The sequence below is a fragment of the Myotis lucifugus genome, unplaced genomic scaffold (assembly GCF_000147115.1).
Source record: "Myotis lucifugus unplaced genomic scaffold, Myoluc2.0 scaffold_629, whole genome shotgun sequence".
NCBI lineage: Eukaryota > Metazoa > Chordata > Mammalia > Chiroptera > Vespertilionidae > Myotis > Myotis lucifugus.
Window position 1 is genome coordinate 341,201 of NW_005871677.1, and position 14,995 is coordinate 356,195.

At 57.2% G+C, this 14,995-nt stretch overlaps 2 protein-coding genes across 8 annotated transcripts; both read right to left on the reverse strand.

Moving 5' to 3' along the window:
• LYL1 (LYL1, basic helix-loop-helix family member) lies at window positions 1-3,609 on the reverse strand. Its single transcript, XM_006105049.3, is given in 6 exon segments — window positions 1-1,079; window positions 1,940-2,031; window positions 2,114-2,235; window positions 2,237-2,300; window positions 2,302-2,468; window positions 3,359-3,609. Coding segments are annotated over 5 exon segments (840 nt in total). The 5' UTR covers window positions 2,448-2,468; window positions 3,359-3,609; the 3' UTR covers window positions 1-663.
• Window positions 3,610-5,640: 2,031 nt separating this feature from the next.
• Window positions 5,641-13,758, reverse strand: TRMT1 (tRNA methyltransferase 1). 7 transcript variants are annotated; one of them, XM_023746134.1, is made up of 18 exons: window positions 13,651-13,758; window positions 13,155-13,349; window positions 13,015-13,070; window positions 12,645-12,787; window positions 12,287-12,474; window positions 9,743-9,858; window positions 9,553-9,665; window positions 8,537-8,685; window positions 8,321-8,407; window positions 8,172-8,241; window positions 7,953-8,087; window positions 7,779-7,864; window positions 7,354-7,462; window positions 7,190-7,266; window positions 6,500-6,529; window positions 6,220-6,339; window positions 6,003-6,132; window positions 5,641-5,821 (listed from the first exon to the last, which is right to left on the reverse strand). In XM_023746134.1, the coding sequence occupies exons 2-18, from the start codon at window positions 13,337-13,339 to the stop codon at window positions 5,672-5,674; spliced, it is 1,944 nt and encodes a 647-aa protein (XP_023601902.1). In that variant the 5' UTR covers window positions 13,340-13,349; window positions 13,651-13,758; the 3' UTR covers window positions 5,641-5,671. The 7 variants fall into 7 exon arrangements, 6 of the variants coding, with proteins under 6 accessions (XP_023601902.1, XP_023601901.1, XP_023601900.1 ...); XM_023746133.1 differs by having other exon boundaries at window positions 13,155-13,439; window positions 13,651-13,754; XM_023746132.1 differs by having other exon boundaries at window positions 13,155-13,502; window positions 13,651-13,752.
• Between the last annotated feature and the right edge of the window lie 1,237 nt (window positions 13,759-14,995).

Genomic DNA, 14,995 nt, shown 5'->3' on the forward strand with positions numbered 1-14,995 from the left:
CCGCCCCGCCCCCGTCACTGCGCTTCTGTTATACCATCTTTGCCTGACTCTCTCCGGCTTCTCCATTGAATGGCTAATGTGTATGTGAAATAAAGAAATAAAGAAAAACAAAAGCAAGAGCGCCTGGGCCTTCGCTAACGCGACCGTGCGGGTCCTGGTCGGGTTGGTGGGGTGGGGTGGGGCCCCGCGTGGGCTCTGCGCCTCTGTCCCCGCACCGGGCGCGCTGCCCACGCCGTCGAGGCGTGAAGGCGCTCGTATCCCTGAGTTTCCAGGAGGGGGCGCCGCCGGCGAGAAGAGGAAGCCTCCCAGCCCCTCCCCACCTCTCCGTGAGCCCCTAACCCGAAAAAAAAAGAGGCACCACTTAAGTCCGACGGCCGCTCTGCCATGTTGACGTTCCTGGACCTCGCCTGCGGGAGGAGGAGGTGGGCAAGGCGGCTTCCCGCGGGCGGTGGGTGCTAAGAGGGTCTGCAGGGCTCCTTCCAGACCCTCTGGTCGCCCGCCCTCCAGATCCCCGGCCATTTCCCCCGAAGGGAAGTCCTCACAGGTCCCTCTACGGGCGACTTCGCTCCAAAATAAGCGCAGTGCGCGCAGTGCGTGGTCCGCCCCTTCCTCGACGGCCCAGGGCTGATTCCCATGCCCTTCCTGGCTCAGAGGCGATGGAGGTCACCGCACCTCTGGGCTCACAGCCGCTTGTTCCGTCTTGATGGGGCGGGCCGCCCCGACGGGGCTGCCGTTGGGGCAGGCCGGGGTTGCGGGCTGCCGGCGCACCACCGCCTCCACCGGGTGGCAAGGCACCCGGCGGGCGCCGTCGTCCGGGCCTCGGTGCGCCCCCCGTTTGCGGGGCCCAGGCGGGGCCGGGCCTGCAGCCAGAGCGGCCGCCTGGTCTCGCAGCAGCCGCACCAGGAAGCCGATGTACTTCATCGCCAGGCGGAGCACCTCGTTCTTGCTCAGCTTCCGGTCGGGAGGGTGCGTGGGCAGCAGCTTCCTGAGCTCCATGAAGGCGCCGTTCACGTTCTGTTGCCGCCAGCGCTCGCGACTGTTGGTGAACACACGGCGGGCCACCTTCTGGGGCTGCTGCCCTGCACGCAGGAGGGGAGGGGTTGGCACCGAGGTGGCGCCCCCTGCTGCCCTCACTTCAGGCACCCAGCACCCTAGCGGGGACTTCCACACAGGAGGTGAGCGGGGGCTTTCTCCACGCCAGGGATGCACGTGTAGGACCCACCACCACGTGGCTCCCCGGCTAGTTAGCAACCCTGCCCGCCCCCCACCTCCACCATCTAGACAAGGATAGACTGGGCTGCACAGAACTGTGGCCTCTGAGCCGCTGGCTGCACCTTTATGTCCGTGGCTGAGATTGCCTAGCGGAATGTTTCCTTGCCGCTGCCAGTCTGGGGAGCTGGCCCTATAGTCTTCATTCTGAGTGTGTCCCTGTGTGTGACCCGAGAAGTACCCGTATTGTGATTGTGGTCCTGTCTGTGTCTTAGGTGGTTGTGTGACTTGTGGTCTGTCTGAATGGCTGTGGTGGTGTGTGATCGTTGCCATGTGGCTGTGTCATGCCTGGCTGTGGTTGTGTGGCTGATGCTTGTGTGGCCATGGTCCTAAGTGGCTGTGGTTGTCTGTGTCCTGTGTGGTTGTGGTCCCATGGCTGTCTCTTGCATGATGGTTGTCATGTGGCTGCTTCCTGGGTGGCTGTGCATCCAAGTGGAGCTGTCATTTTGTGGCCCCTGTGCCAGGCTGTGTTTGCCAGGACTCTTTGTAGTTTGTTTGGGTGACTGGTTGTGTGGGACTGGCTATAGGACTGTGGTTTTGCACAGGAGTATAACATGAGTACTGAGCCCGTGTGGGCTGTTCTGTGTGTGTCTGTGCCCTGGCAGCACCTCTCCCTGTGGAAAGGCGTGGGACTGACGTGGACCCCATGCAGACACAAACTCATACTCACCCTCAGCCAGCTCCAGCTCACAGTGGCTCGGTCTCCGCTTCAGCCGACTGCTAGGGAAGATGCTAAAAGGTCCTGCCGGCCCAATGTAGAGGCTGTAAGGGTTCATGGGTCACTAATGCCTTGTGGGCAAGGACCCTGGCCCTGGATTGCCCCCAGGCCCAGCCCCCCACTAACCTGTTGAGGAAGGGGTGAGGATGGTAATGCAGGGCCAGAGGGGTTGGGGCACTTCCCAGGGCGGAGAATTGCAGCAGTGGGGGCCGAAGGGCACTCTGCTCTGTGGTGGCCATGGCTGCCCCCTGGGGGCCTAGTGTGGCCCAAGCTGATCACCGGGACCCCAGGGGGGCAGCCTGGGGGATGAGACACCTTGGTGGCCCGCCTCCTCTGCCTTTGGGAGCCCAGGGGAGGCAGGCTTGGGGAGTGGCGCAGGCACCGGGCTGGGGGCACACACCATCTCAGCCTTCTCAGTCATGGTGGGGGCCACCTCTGCCTGGGCTTGGGGCGGGCACATGGACCCCGAGGGGGTGCTCACCTGTGGAAGGGAAGGAAGCCAGTGGGAGGAGGAATCAGATGCCACACACACCCTTAGCCCAACAGAGCCCTCAAATGGAAGGGATAGTGGAGGGGGGGGGGTGGGGGGAGGCCCAGAAACTACCAGAACATGGAGGATCTGATGCCCACTGAGATGCTGTGCAGCGATGAGCCCAGCAGTGTCGTCTCTGAGCTGTTTGTGGCCCATGAGGGCATGAGCAAATTCCCTTCCTCCAGAATCCCCTCACCTGGAGTCCGGAGGGAGGGGCAAGGCAGGGTAGCCATGATGGGCCCTGAGACCCTTAGACCTGACCCTAACACCCTTCATTGACACAGCGTGTCCTTGGAATCCCTACATGATTGACTCTGACCTTTCACTGACCTCCCGCCTCCTGCCTGGGCCCACCCTGTGGTCCTCATCTAGGACCCCAAGGCTCTTCCCATCGCCTCCGTCAGACCCTGAAAGTCTTCCATAATCTCTCGTGACCCCCCCCCACACACACACACACACACTGAAAATGTCCCCCTCACTAATCCTGCAACCCCCATTGCTGACACTATGATGCCAAATGCTGGCTCTGGCCAGTACATACAGTCATGCCTCAACCTTCCTTCTGGCCCTGGTGACCCCCCACCTGCCCCACACATCAGTATCCACCTCTTTACACCCTATTTAGATATCCCTGTCACTCTTGGCCCATGGCCTGGAGGGCCCCAGCAACATCGGGGACACCTGGGCCCTCTTCCCTGTCTTCCCCAGCTGGGTCCTGGGGACGGCTGGCCTGGCCTCTTAGTTGGTTCCTACAGATGAATGAATGAAGGAAGGCGGGAACGAATGAATGAATGCAGGTGGGTTGGGAATCCCCCCACCTTCAGGCTGCTCGCTCTTACCCCAGCGCTGGTCCTGCTGCCTGCTGAGTCCCCTGGCTCTGTCGGTCAGGGCAGGAATATGGCTCCAGCTTCAGGCCAGGCTCCCCGGCCCTGTGCCCTCCAGCCTCTCCACTCTACCCCAGGCAGCCAGCCACTCTGTCTGGGCTGCACTTCTTTCTGGGCTCTCAAGGGCCTTGGGGCCTCGGTGGTGGCAGCAGCATGGGTCCCTCGAGGAAAAGTGAGCGGCTCAGGGGCCGGCCGGCCCGCCCTCTCCCCGCCCCCCCGGTGGCCGGTTTCCTCCCTCTTACCCCTGGCGCAGTGGCTGGAGGATGCTGGGCCAGCGCAGATAAGGGCCTGGCCGCCTGGCCCAGACTGATAAGGAGCCAGGCTGACCCCGGAGGAAACCAGCGGGCGGGGATCTCCAAGATCGGCCTCTCGCCCCGCCCCGGCCAGTGGGCAGGACTGTCAGTGACCCCTCCGGGCTTCACCTTCCGTCCTCTCAGTCACTGGAAGGACCCTGGCCCTCTGAGGACCAGCCCCAGTGCACAGCTACACACAGAGGGGAAATTGAGGCAGGAAAGCGGTGGCCTCCTGTGTTGGTTGGATCTGGCCTGTGGCTTTGAACACCCCAGCTGTGTCCGTGCTTGTTGGGGGTGGGGAGCCCTTTCCGGCCCTGCTGGGGCTCGTGACTGGGGGCCCCCTTCTTCTTCTCTCCTCCCCCTGCCTGGTTCCTCTTTTTACAGAGCCCCTCCCAGCCTTTCTGCCACCCCCACCCTGGAGGGAGGCATGGCAGAGGGCAGTCCTGACACTCCGATCTTGGGTGTCCAGCCTGGGTGGTTGTCCTGGTCCCCCCTGTGCTATCACTCCACCTTTCAAGGTGACAGGAAAGGCTACAGCTGGGGGAGATTTCCTATATTGCTAGAACCTTCCAATAGGTGCCCCAGCAAGTCCCCACAATCCTAGTCCTCTAGGTCATAGGATAGCATAACCCCAGCTCGGTGGTCCCTGGACCTCATCCCAGAGCCAGGCCACTGCAGGGTGAATGGTGATAGCGGTGTTGGGTGAATGTCCTGGGTGGTGAGGGGTAGCAGTGACAAGGCTGTTCCTGGTCCCCAGCACCCGATCACCTGGGTCAGTTGTGCTGTCTATCTAGGTGGCTGCATGAGCCCCCAGGCAGGCCCTCAGCTGTCACCTTCCAGGAACCAGGTGATTTCAGGACCCCACCACCAACCATCCCACTTTCCCAAGGAAGCAAGGGTACACTTCTCAGCTCCCAGTGAACTTTGATGTGCCCACAAGGCCAGTTCTGGCATCAGGTTCATTTAACTCTTGAGATGGAGCAAGGTGCAGGGTGCCTGCGGGTCCCACAGCTACCGTGTGGCAGGGTGGGGGCTTTGCCCCAGGCCTCGCTGTTAACGTTGCTAAGGCCTGCCCTTGTGGGGAGGATGCAGGAGCCTGCCTGGTGCCTCTATGTGCACCCCCCCGCCTCGAGGGGCCACAGGGCAGGAAACACCTGGTCTGGAGCGGATGCACAAGGAGCCTGGTTCCGGTCTGGCTTCCGCCACCACGGCCCTGCGGGGAGCTGGGCCAGAGAAACCAGGCAGCCAGGGCTGGCGGCGAGAGGCCACGTGGGGGCTTGGTGGCACCGGCGTGCGCGCGCGCCTATATTCCGGAGCACGCCAGTGGAGGGGGGTGCGGGGGAAGGCCCCGTGGGTACGAGCGCACGGCTGCCACCCCGTGGCCGCTTGGGGGAAAGCAAGCGCCAGCAACCGGGCGCCTAAGTGCTTCTTGCTGTAGAGCAGTGGTTCTCAACCTTCCTAATGCCGCGACCCTTTCATACAGTTCCTCATGTTGTGGTGACCCCCAACCATAAAATTATTTTCGTTGCTACTTCATAACTGTAATTTTGCTACTGTTATGAATCGTAATGTAAATATCTGATATGCAGGATGTACTTTCATTGTTACAAATTGAACATAATGAAAGCATAGTGATTAATCACAAAAACAATATGTAATTATATATGTGTTTTCTGATGGTCTTAGGCGACCCCTGTGAAAGGGTCGTTTGACCCCCAAAGGGGTCACAACCCACAGGTTGAGAACCGCTGCTGTAGAGGAACAGACCACTCCCCACACTGACAGAAGGCCTCAGACAGAAACACTGACACCACCTCCCTCAGTCAGGCAGGGACACACCAACCTCTAGATGCAGAGCTCCCCCAGGGAGTTATTTCAGATGGACAGAGGAACAGGCCCCAGACATGCTAGACAGATAGACCACCAGCAGCTTCTGCACTCAAATGACAGGGCAAGGTGAAATCTCTTTATTGGCTCAATCTACACCTGGACCAGTGGTGGCCCCAGACCCAGGGGGCTTCTGGTTGGGGGTCTGTGGACAGTCGGTGGGGGCAGCTTCAGCAGTGGCCTCAGGTGTCAGGGGTCTGTGGGAGTAACAGCACTGGTCCCCCCGCTGGCAGGTGCCCTGGTGGAAAGATGATGGATATGAAGCCCAGCAGCCTCTGCTGGGTTCCTTTCCTGGATGGGGAGCTCACTCGCATACACTTGCCCATCCCGTTTTCCCATCCCTGCCTGCCCCTTAGCCTTGCCCTAGTGCCACAAGGGGGACCCATGTGTACTGCAGTTGGAGGTGGGGGGTGCCTCACCTTCTTAAACCTCTTGCAAGGAAACGTCTTAAGCCGTGCAGCCCGCTGGGCCAGGTCCTCAGCTGGTTCCTTTCTCTTATTCTGGAGCAATCTGCGTCTGTCCTCCATGGCTTCGCCCACTGCCTTACCCCTGTGCAGGGAGATGAGCAGCTGGGACCCCATCAGGCCTCTGCACCCCAGGCCCTGGCCAAATCCCACTGCCATCACTCTCACTCACCCTGGCCGGGCACGGGGCCGGGGGCCCCAGTTGGCCTCGGGGTTGGCCTGGAAGCGCTTGAGTCCTCGCTGGCGGGAGCTGGGGTTGGCATCATCCCGGATGGTGAAGTTGGCCTGTAGCCTGGAGAAGGGGGTGGTGCAGCTGAGGGGCAGCCACCACTCGGACATGCACAACAAAACTGCCCATGGGGCCTGCCCGCCTTGGTGACTTGGGAAGGCACCTGCCTGGGTCAGGATTCTCTCACTCATTTAATAAACATTTATTGTTGCCTACAGTGTACCTGAAATCTGCCGCTGGTAAAGCTGACATTCTAGTGTACAAGACAAACAATCAGAAATCAGCAAGTTATGTTTCGTTAGGGCATGAGAAGAGTTTTGAAAAGAACAGAGCAGGGCAGAGGTTCTGGGGAGACTGAGGAAGGGGTTCAATGCAGGACAGGACAGAGTCAGGGACACCTGAAGGAGGTGAGGGAACAGTCCTGGGGGGCACTCAGGGACAGGCATTCCAGGTAGAGGGAACAGCCTGTGCAAAGGCCCTGAGATGGGGCTGTGGCTCATGAGCTTGAGTGAGGGGGCCAGTGTGGAGTGAGCCAGGGGGGAAGGGGGGGGGAGTGAGGGCTGGAAAGTGACACGGAAATGGGGCAGGGCTTGCAGGTGGAACTCTGTTTCTGCTGAGCAGAGGAGGAACATGATCTAACTCAGGTGCTCACAGGCGCCCTCTGGTAGCTGTGGGGGGAACAGTCTGTGGGGGGCGAGGGTGGGAGCTGGGGAACCAGGGCTGAGGTGACCACACTGGTCTGTGTGAGCAGTGATGGGCCAGACTAGGATGGGGGCAGAGGAGAAGCGGTAGAAGTGGTGGGAGAAGGTAGATTCTGGATCTCACTTGAAGAATGAACATGTATCTGTTAGGGAAGTGTCTGGGCCGTCTGCAAGCATGTGAGCATCCACGCCTGTGGCAGAGATGTCCCTACCTGGGCTCCACACTGAGAATGCGGAAGGCCGGGCTGGTCTCAGACAGCCGCTCTCGTTTCACCGGGCACTGCTTCTCCTGGGAGGCAAAGGTCAGGGGCCAGGGGATGCCAAGCCTGCCCATGCCTTGCCCTCTTATCCCTTATCTAGTCAGGCCAGCTCTTACCCAGCAGCGCATGATGTCCCAGAGGGCTGAGGCGGGGGCGTCCGTCTTCACAGCATTCTTACAGGCGTGGGAGAGCGAGACCCGGAAGCCAGCATGGAGGAGGGCTGACCTGGGACCAAGAGGGGTTGTGAGGGGCAAGCTAGATCCCAAAGCCAGTGATGACGTGTGTGGGTGGGAGTCATGGCGAGTTGTGAGGCTGGCTGCATGTCTCAGGGCGACGACGTAGCTGGTATAATGCCAAGGACTGAAACAGTCAGACTGGCCCCCTGGCCAGGGCTCTTGGCCTCTGAGCACTTCTACATGAGACTCCCTGGACGTGAGTGAAGTTTGATCTCCATTTTACGGGGGATTCTGGCCCAAAAGGGGCCCAAGTTGCCCAGGGCACCCAGCACTCAGGCTCTGCTCCTCCCCTACCCAGCCCTCACCGCAGCTGCAGGAGGCTGGGTGTGCTACAGTGGATGGTGCTGCTCAGCTGGTCCAGCGTATAGTACAGAGGCACGTCCGGCAGCTCCTGCCATGGGGGACAACAGGATATGCATGGGGCAGATGGAGGAAGCTGGGCACAGGTGAGCCCCATCCTGTTTTGGCCCAGCCCCTACCTCGGTAACGACGCTCAGGACTCCTCGGATCCGCTCCGAAGTATGGAATCGGCCGGGGTTGGTGCTCACTGCCTCTAGGACACGGCCCACAAAATCCAGGTCATGGATTGGCTCCACCCATAGGGGGCCACCAAGCTGCAGACACACAGGGGCCAGATGGACAAGGAGTGAGACACAAGGACCCTTGAGACCCCATGCCTAAACCCGGCATGGTCCCACCTGGTGCCGCTGCCCACAGTGCTCACACTCAGGGGCCACAGGGGGACCGCAGGCTGCAGAGAACTTGACCCTGCACAGAGAGAGGAGTTTAGGGGGCAACCACACCCCTTGGAAACCCCTCACCTCCCTCCTGGCTCACTGTTGCTCACCGGCCACCAGGGGCCCCCGATGCTTTGCCAAGGCGCTGAAGGTGGAAGGCTCCGCAGCCCACACACTGGAACACCAGCGCCTGCTTGCTGTGGGGAAACAGGGCTGGCTACCACACCCCAACCCTTCCCTCAGGGTGACCTGGTCCCCTGTAGGACCTCACTTCCACAGAGGAAGGCTCTGTTGCCTGCTCCAGTGCCTGCCCCACCCCTGCTAACCTGGCTGAAGCCTTGACCTTGGCCTGGCCGGTGAAGACACGAACAAAAACACGTATGTAGAAATCAGCGCTGATGCTGAGCAGGGGCACCACGAAGCGCTGATAGCAGTTAGCACGGAGGTCCAGGCTGTGTAGGACGATCCTCAGGGCCTGGGGGTGAGAAGGGGGGGTGGGTGTCTGCCATCAGCCCTGCCTCTGAACAAGGTGTTCACAGCACAGGGTCCAGGTAGGTTCCGTGGGGGCCAAGTCCAGCCCTGAGTACTCTGACTTGTGGCCCTTGGCGACTGCTCAGTTCCCTCACCGGTGAAGCTGCACCGGTCTCTGCCTCTATGGCCCTGCTGGGAGCACTAAGTGACTTAGGAACATCCGGGCCTGTAAGTGGAATCCCTCCGATTAGCATCATCAGCATGCCCTGTGCTGCGACATGGCCACAAGGACCTTAGTCCGGCCACCACGGGCTCTGTCGGCAGGAAGGGGGGACGCTGGGTGCTGCAGCATGGCTGGGGACCTCTCCATGCTGGGGAGCTGCCATGACACTCTACCCAGAAAAAGAGGCAGCGTTTCCCAGGCTGACCTGTGACAGGGCCCAAAAGGAAAAGGATGGAACCTCTCCTTTCCCTGCCCATTGACGTAGCCTGCCCGCTTCCTGAATCCCCACAGCAACCCAGTGGTGCCCAGGCCACCTTCAGCATGCCCATTTCACAAATGCCAAAACTGAGGCCCAGAAAGGGGAAGCTGCTTGCTCAGAGCTACCAGCAAAGTTAGGACTTGAACCCAGACCTGGGAAAATTGCCTTAAAGAGGCAATTTTGCAAAGTTGTTAAAACAGAGACTAGAAAGAATGGTGTAATCATTGCTCCTACCCTGGACGAAGCCATTGCCCCCCACATGACCATGACTGGCAGCCCATGCTGTTAGGAACTATGCTGGTTAAAGGTGTGCTGGTCGTTAATATGCTGCCTGGAGGAAGCTGAACGGGTCTGAGGGGTGGGAAGGGGTGCGGGGGGAGGGTCCTCACCATCTCGTGGCAGGCCCGGCTCTTGAGGGCCATGGCCCCGTACTTGCTGTAGCATGTCTCCCCGCTGTTCCCTGCCAGCACTGCCATGTCCGTGCAGGTAACGCACAGCAACCCTGCAGGGAAGGAAGGGGTGAGGATCCTTCAAACACTCCAAGCCCTGATCTATACTCCTGGGTCAGCCTGGCCTCACCTCCTTCACTCACAGCCTGCACAGCTGCATCCAGAAAAGCTGCAGGGCTGCCATAGGGGTCCAGGTCGATGACATCAAACCGATCCGACACCCGCTGGTGCTGGTACATCAGCATCCTGGGAGTGAGAGGGCCAATTCCTCAGCGCCCTGTACCAGGGACCTGCTCTGTTCCTTATCACGTTCAATCATGCAGCGTGACAGTTTGGACCTGGACTCGGGCCAGCTGCCTGCGCTTAGCTCCTGGCATCCATTTGCTAAAAACGTCATGGCTTTTCCCCTCAGGCCTCTGTCTACCCATCTCTAACAATGGCATGACAATAGCCAATACAGTAAGTCCTCACTTAACATCATCACAGTTATTGAAAACTGTGACTTTAAGCAGAAAAAACATGTAATGAAACCATTTTTTTCACAGATTAATTGATCCAAACAAGAGTTAAATTCCTACAGTATTTCTGGTCACAAAAACATTGCTCAAATTCTAAATAAAGACTTAAAACACTTCTAATATTAAACAATGCAATAAATGTGAGCTCTACATACATTTAAGGAAAATTAATAAAAACAAGTCAGATCATTATTTTCCACCCAGTTATTCCAGTTCAGGGTCATAGATGGCTGGAGTCTATCCAGGCAGCTCAGGGGATCCACCCTGGACAGGACACCCTTCCACTGCAGGGCCACGCACACCCACGCACACTCCCTCAGACTGGGACAATGCAGGCATGCCAGTTTACCTCATTTGAACATATATATGTATATAATTTATTTATTTATTTTTTAATTGACTTGAGAGAGGAAGGGAGAGAGAGAAACACCAACGATGGAATCACTGTTCGGCTGCCTCCTGCAGGCCCCCTACTGGGGACCAAGCTTGAAACCCAGGCATGTGCTCTGAGCAGGAATTGAGCCCCGACCTCCTGACTGGTTCATGCGTCGACGTTCAACCACTGAGCCACACCAACCGGGCCTCACGGGAGTATGTTAGGTTGTAGGAGGAAACCTCAGTCCCCATAGGAAAGCCACATAGACATGGATAAAATGTGTCAAATCCACACAGACAGTAGCCCTGGCCAGGAACTGATTTTTCTTTTTTCTCATCAAGATTTTAACAATGGCCCTAACCAGTTTGGCTCAGTGGATAGAGCGCCGGCCTGCGGACTCAAGGGTCCCAGGTTCGATTCCGGTCAAGGGCATGTACCTTGGTTTCGGGCACATACCCAGTGGGGAGTGTGCAGGAGGCAGTTGATTGATGTTTCTCTCTCATCGATGTTTCTAACTCTCTATCCCTCTCCCTTCCTTTCTGTAAAAAAATCAATAAAATATATTAAAAAAAAAAAAAAGATTTTAACAATGACATTATTCCAGGACCTACTGCACTAATGTAACACATACATGCCTGACACTGTTTCAAGCGATTTAGATACATTAACTCATTTAACCACATAATCTTCCAATGGGGGTGGAAGGTGCCTTCCCGAACAACTCCGTGGATTTGGACCTATATTGTTCCCTTTGCAAATGAGGAAAAGTAAATGCTATCTTCTCAACACAGCCCACCATGACCACATTTTTCAAAATTGCAATCCCCTGCCACCATCTTCCTCTATCCCCTACCCCCTCAATTTCTTTCCATAGCACTTCTCACCTCTATTTTACTATGTAACTTATTTGTTACAATTATTTATCTTCTCTGTTTCCTATTAGATTTTACTATGGTCAGGAAAGCAAATATTTTTTACTTATTTATTTACTTTCTATAAAGGTTAGACAGTAAATATTTTAGGTTTTGTAGGCTACATACAGTCACTATTGCATATTCTTTTTTTTTAACCTTTAAAAATGTAAAAAATATTCTTAGCTCAGTGGTTAGAGCGTCAGCCAGAGGACTGAAGGGTCTCGTGTTCAATTCTGATCAAGGGCATGTACTTTGGTTGCAGGCTCAATCCCCACTGGAGGCAACCAATTGATGTGTCTCTCTCACATCGGTGTTTCTCTCTCTGTGTCTCTCCCCATCCCTTCCACTATCTCTCAAAATCAATCGGGGAAACCAATATCCTCAGGTGAGGATTAAAAAAACAAACATTCTTACATCACAGGCCACAAAAACCCAGACTGTGGGGCCTCCCAGGCTATGGTTTGCTGACCCCTGCATTTGAATGGGAATTCCACGAGGTCAGGGATTTTGTCTGTAATGTTTACGGATGCATTCCCTGCACTGAGAACAGTGTCTGGCACATATTGGACAGTGGATATAAGCTGGTTCATTTGAATGAATAAAAGTATGAGAAGTTTAAAATGGAAACCATCGTGGTACTAATTTCTGGCACCGAGCATGAGCTATACAAGTATTGCCTCTCATTTAATCAGTTCAGCAACCCCTGTGAAACTGTCATTTTATACGCAAGGAAACTGAGCCTCAGAGAGACTAAGGCACTCTCCCAAGATCAGAGAGCAAGATTATGACACAGCTAGGGTTTGACCCAGGCAGCCTGGCTATAGATGACATCTTCCAGCTGCCTGGCTCTGCAGCCCAGGACCTACCGGGCATCTGCCTGGCTGGGCTGGACCAGGTGGGCCACTTCGTTGAGCTGCACATTATGGCGGATGAGATCCACAGCTCGAGCAGAGGCATCGTTAGCAACCACGGATCGGAGCCCAGGCACCTCTCGGGCAAAGCGAATGGAACGAAGACCCGAGGCTGCCAGGCCCTCCAGCACTCGCAGGCCTTCCTGTTGGAGTAAGCAGGGAGCCCCACTCACATCAATATCTCCATTCTCTGCTGTGCTCCCCTCCCCCCCACAACACACACCCTTCTACAGCTCTCCCCTTCCAAGAGCCTTCCTTCCTCCATCACCCACTGGACTCCGGGGCTGCCACCTGTTTTATGCCCAGGCCTCACCTCACAGATCTCCCCCACAGTGGCTGTCCGAGGCTGGTTTCCAGGGGCCGGGTCTGCCCCCTCTTTCAATACAGCCTTGTCCTCCTCTTGCTCCGACAAGTCCACCACCACCTTCTGCACCTCCTTTTCACCTGGCACCTTGACTGCAGCCACCCAGAAACCCAAGTCAGGGACCATCAAGACTCTCTTTGAGAAACCTCTTACTCTTCAAAATACATAAGATTCATGAAAGAAAATCTTCCCCAAAGTCCCTAAGAAAAGGCTGGAGGAGCAGAGCCCGGGGCGTTTCCAGACGTTAGGGAAGGGGGGGCTGGACAGGGGGAGGCCTCCGTGTGACCACCACCCACCCGGAGACTGGACCTCCACTTACTCTGGATTCCTTTGGCCCCAAGATGAATGCGCGCAAACTCAGTGATCACAGCACATCTGCGGAAGACGGAGTTCCCGTTCACACCCCCTCACCACACACACCCATTGCCCTCCGCCAAGCTGACCCGGACCCCTGCTCACGTCAGGTCCCGGTTGAACTCCTGCACTGGGTTGTAGAAGACTTCGTTGGCGCTGGGGAAGGCGATCTTGGCGGACCCCTCGGTGACCGTCGTCTCCTGGGGGTCAGGTGAGCGCTTTTCGCCGCAGGGCGCCGTGCCGTTCTCCATGGCGGGCGGACTTGCCGGCCCTTGGGGTGGCCCCTCCATAAACCGAGCACTACACAGACGGCCGGCGAAGCGGAGACTCAGGGTGAGCCGCAGAACGGTCCTCGCGTGGGACATCCGCGGCGGCCTGTGCCCGCCCAGCCTGCATCAGGAGGGCGCAGAGGGGAGGAGAGAGCTGCTTTCCTGGGCCGGGGGGCCTACACATCTGCAAAACAGGCTCAGGAGAGCCCGTGGCCTCCGTGAGCTGACACCACCCCCCATCTTCTGGAGACCCGCCCCAGCACAGCCTGAAGTCCTTAAGTAGGTCCGCCCCGGCACCAGATCCCTCCCCTCGCCGCCCAGGCGCGCCTCACCTGCTCTCGCGAAACGGAGAACCGAATTAGGCTTGGTCACATTTTCCGGATGAAGACCTGGGCGCCGCCATGTTGGCACAGTTGGGGGCGGGTCATGTGTCAGAATCTAGCCAATCAGTGATGCCACCTACCGTGGGCGGCCGGGGTCAAAATGCACCATGGAAAGCGCAAACGCGTGGTGTCCGCGGCCTCGATCACAGCGGTTCGCCTGTAATTAAGGCCGCACCCCACCAGCCCACTTCACAGATGAAGTTGAGGCTCAGAAAAAGGGCGGTACGCGAAGCAATCCAACGCCTATCGATCGTCTCCTGGATGCTGGATGCCATAAACACATTATTTCGGGACATCCTGCAGGAATAGCTCAGGCTTTGGAATCAGATTTACTGAGTTTGAATCCTAGCCCGACCACATGGTCTTGGCAAGTTACTTAAACTCTCTGGACCTCACTTTCCTTACATGTTAAATAAGAGTCCTAGCTCCCAAGATAGAGCAAAGATTACAAGACAACACCCCGAAAGTATGCAAGGAAGTCTCTTTCACGTAACCCTCAACAGGAAAGGAGGACAGGGTAGTGGTCCGGGCTGTCTGGGCTCCCAGTCCCAGCTCCCTTTGCTACTGGTTCTTAACCCCTCTCTGTGCTTAAGTTTCCCCCATTTGCAAAATGGGCAGAACTTTTCAAGGTTCATTATTAGTTTGTGATGAGCATGAAACAAGTGAGTGCAGGTAAAATGCTTATAACGTCATCTGACTTAGTTTTTATTGTGGCTTCTGGACCCTGGGCTTGAAGCCTGACACCCGCCATCACTTCCTTTGGCCATTTTCTTTATCTCTCTGTGCCTCCCTTTTCTATAAAGTGTGTGTGTGTGAAATAATTCCTACGTAAGAATGTTACTGGGACGTTTAAACGAGACCATTCGCTTGTGCTCTCTTCAGCAGCATATATACTAAAATTGGAATGAGATCATTCACAGAAAGACCCTAAAACAGTGCCTGGCACAATGAACAGCAGACACTGTTATTATTTGCGTTTTACAGGAAACTAAAGTTCTGAGAGGCAGAGCGACTTGCCCCAGGTCGCGGGACTAGAAGGTGGCAGGGTCGGGATTCGAACTCTCAAGCACAGCCGAGGCCGGAGGCGGAGACCGGAAGGGGCGCCTTCGGTGCTCGGCTGCCCTCGCCTAGGGGGCGGGGCGTGCTGTGATGGGCGTGGCCGCGGCGGCTCCTCCCCAGCCCGGCTGCGGCGGCGGCGGGGCTTGCGCTGGTTCGGCGCTCGGCTGGGGCGGCCTGGCCCACAATGAATGGCCGCCGCGGCTGCCGCTGCTGCTGAGGCGGAGGCCGCGGAGGC

Excerpts from the sequence above, each read along its gene's own strand:
- TRMT1 (XM_023746133.1), bottom strand. The coding sequence starts at position 13,414 with ATGTCCCACGCGAGGACCGTTCTGCGGCTCACCCTGAGTCTCCGCTTC. Across the intron at positions 9,666-9,742 it reads GCAGGCTGTGAGTGAAGGAG|GGTTGCTGTGCGTTACCTGC; the intron begins GTGAGGCCAGGC and ends CCTTCCCTGCAG. Across the intron at positions 6,340-6,499 it reads TTACCAGCGGCAGATTTCAG|GCTACAGGCCAACTTCACCA; the intron begins GTACACTGTAGG and ends CCCCTTCTCCAG.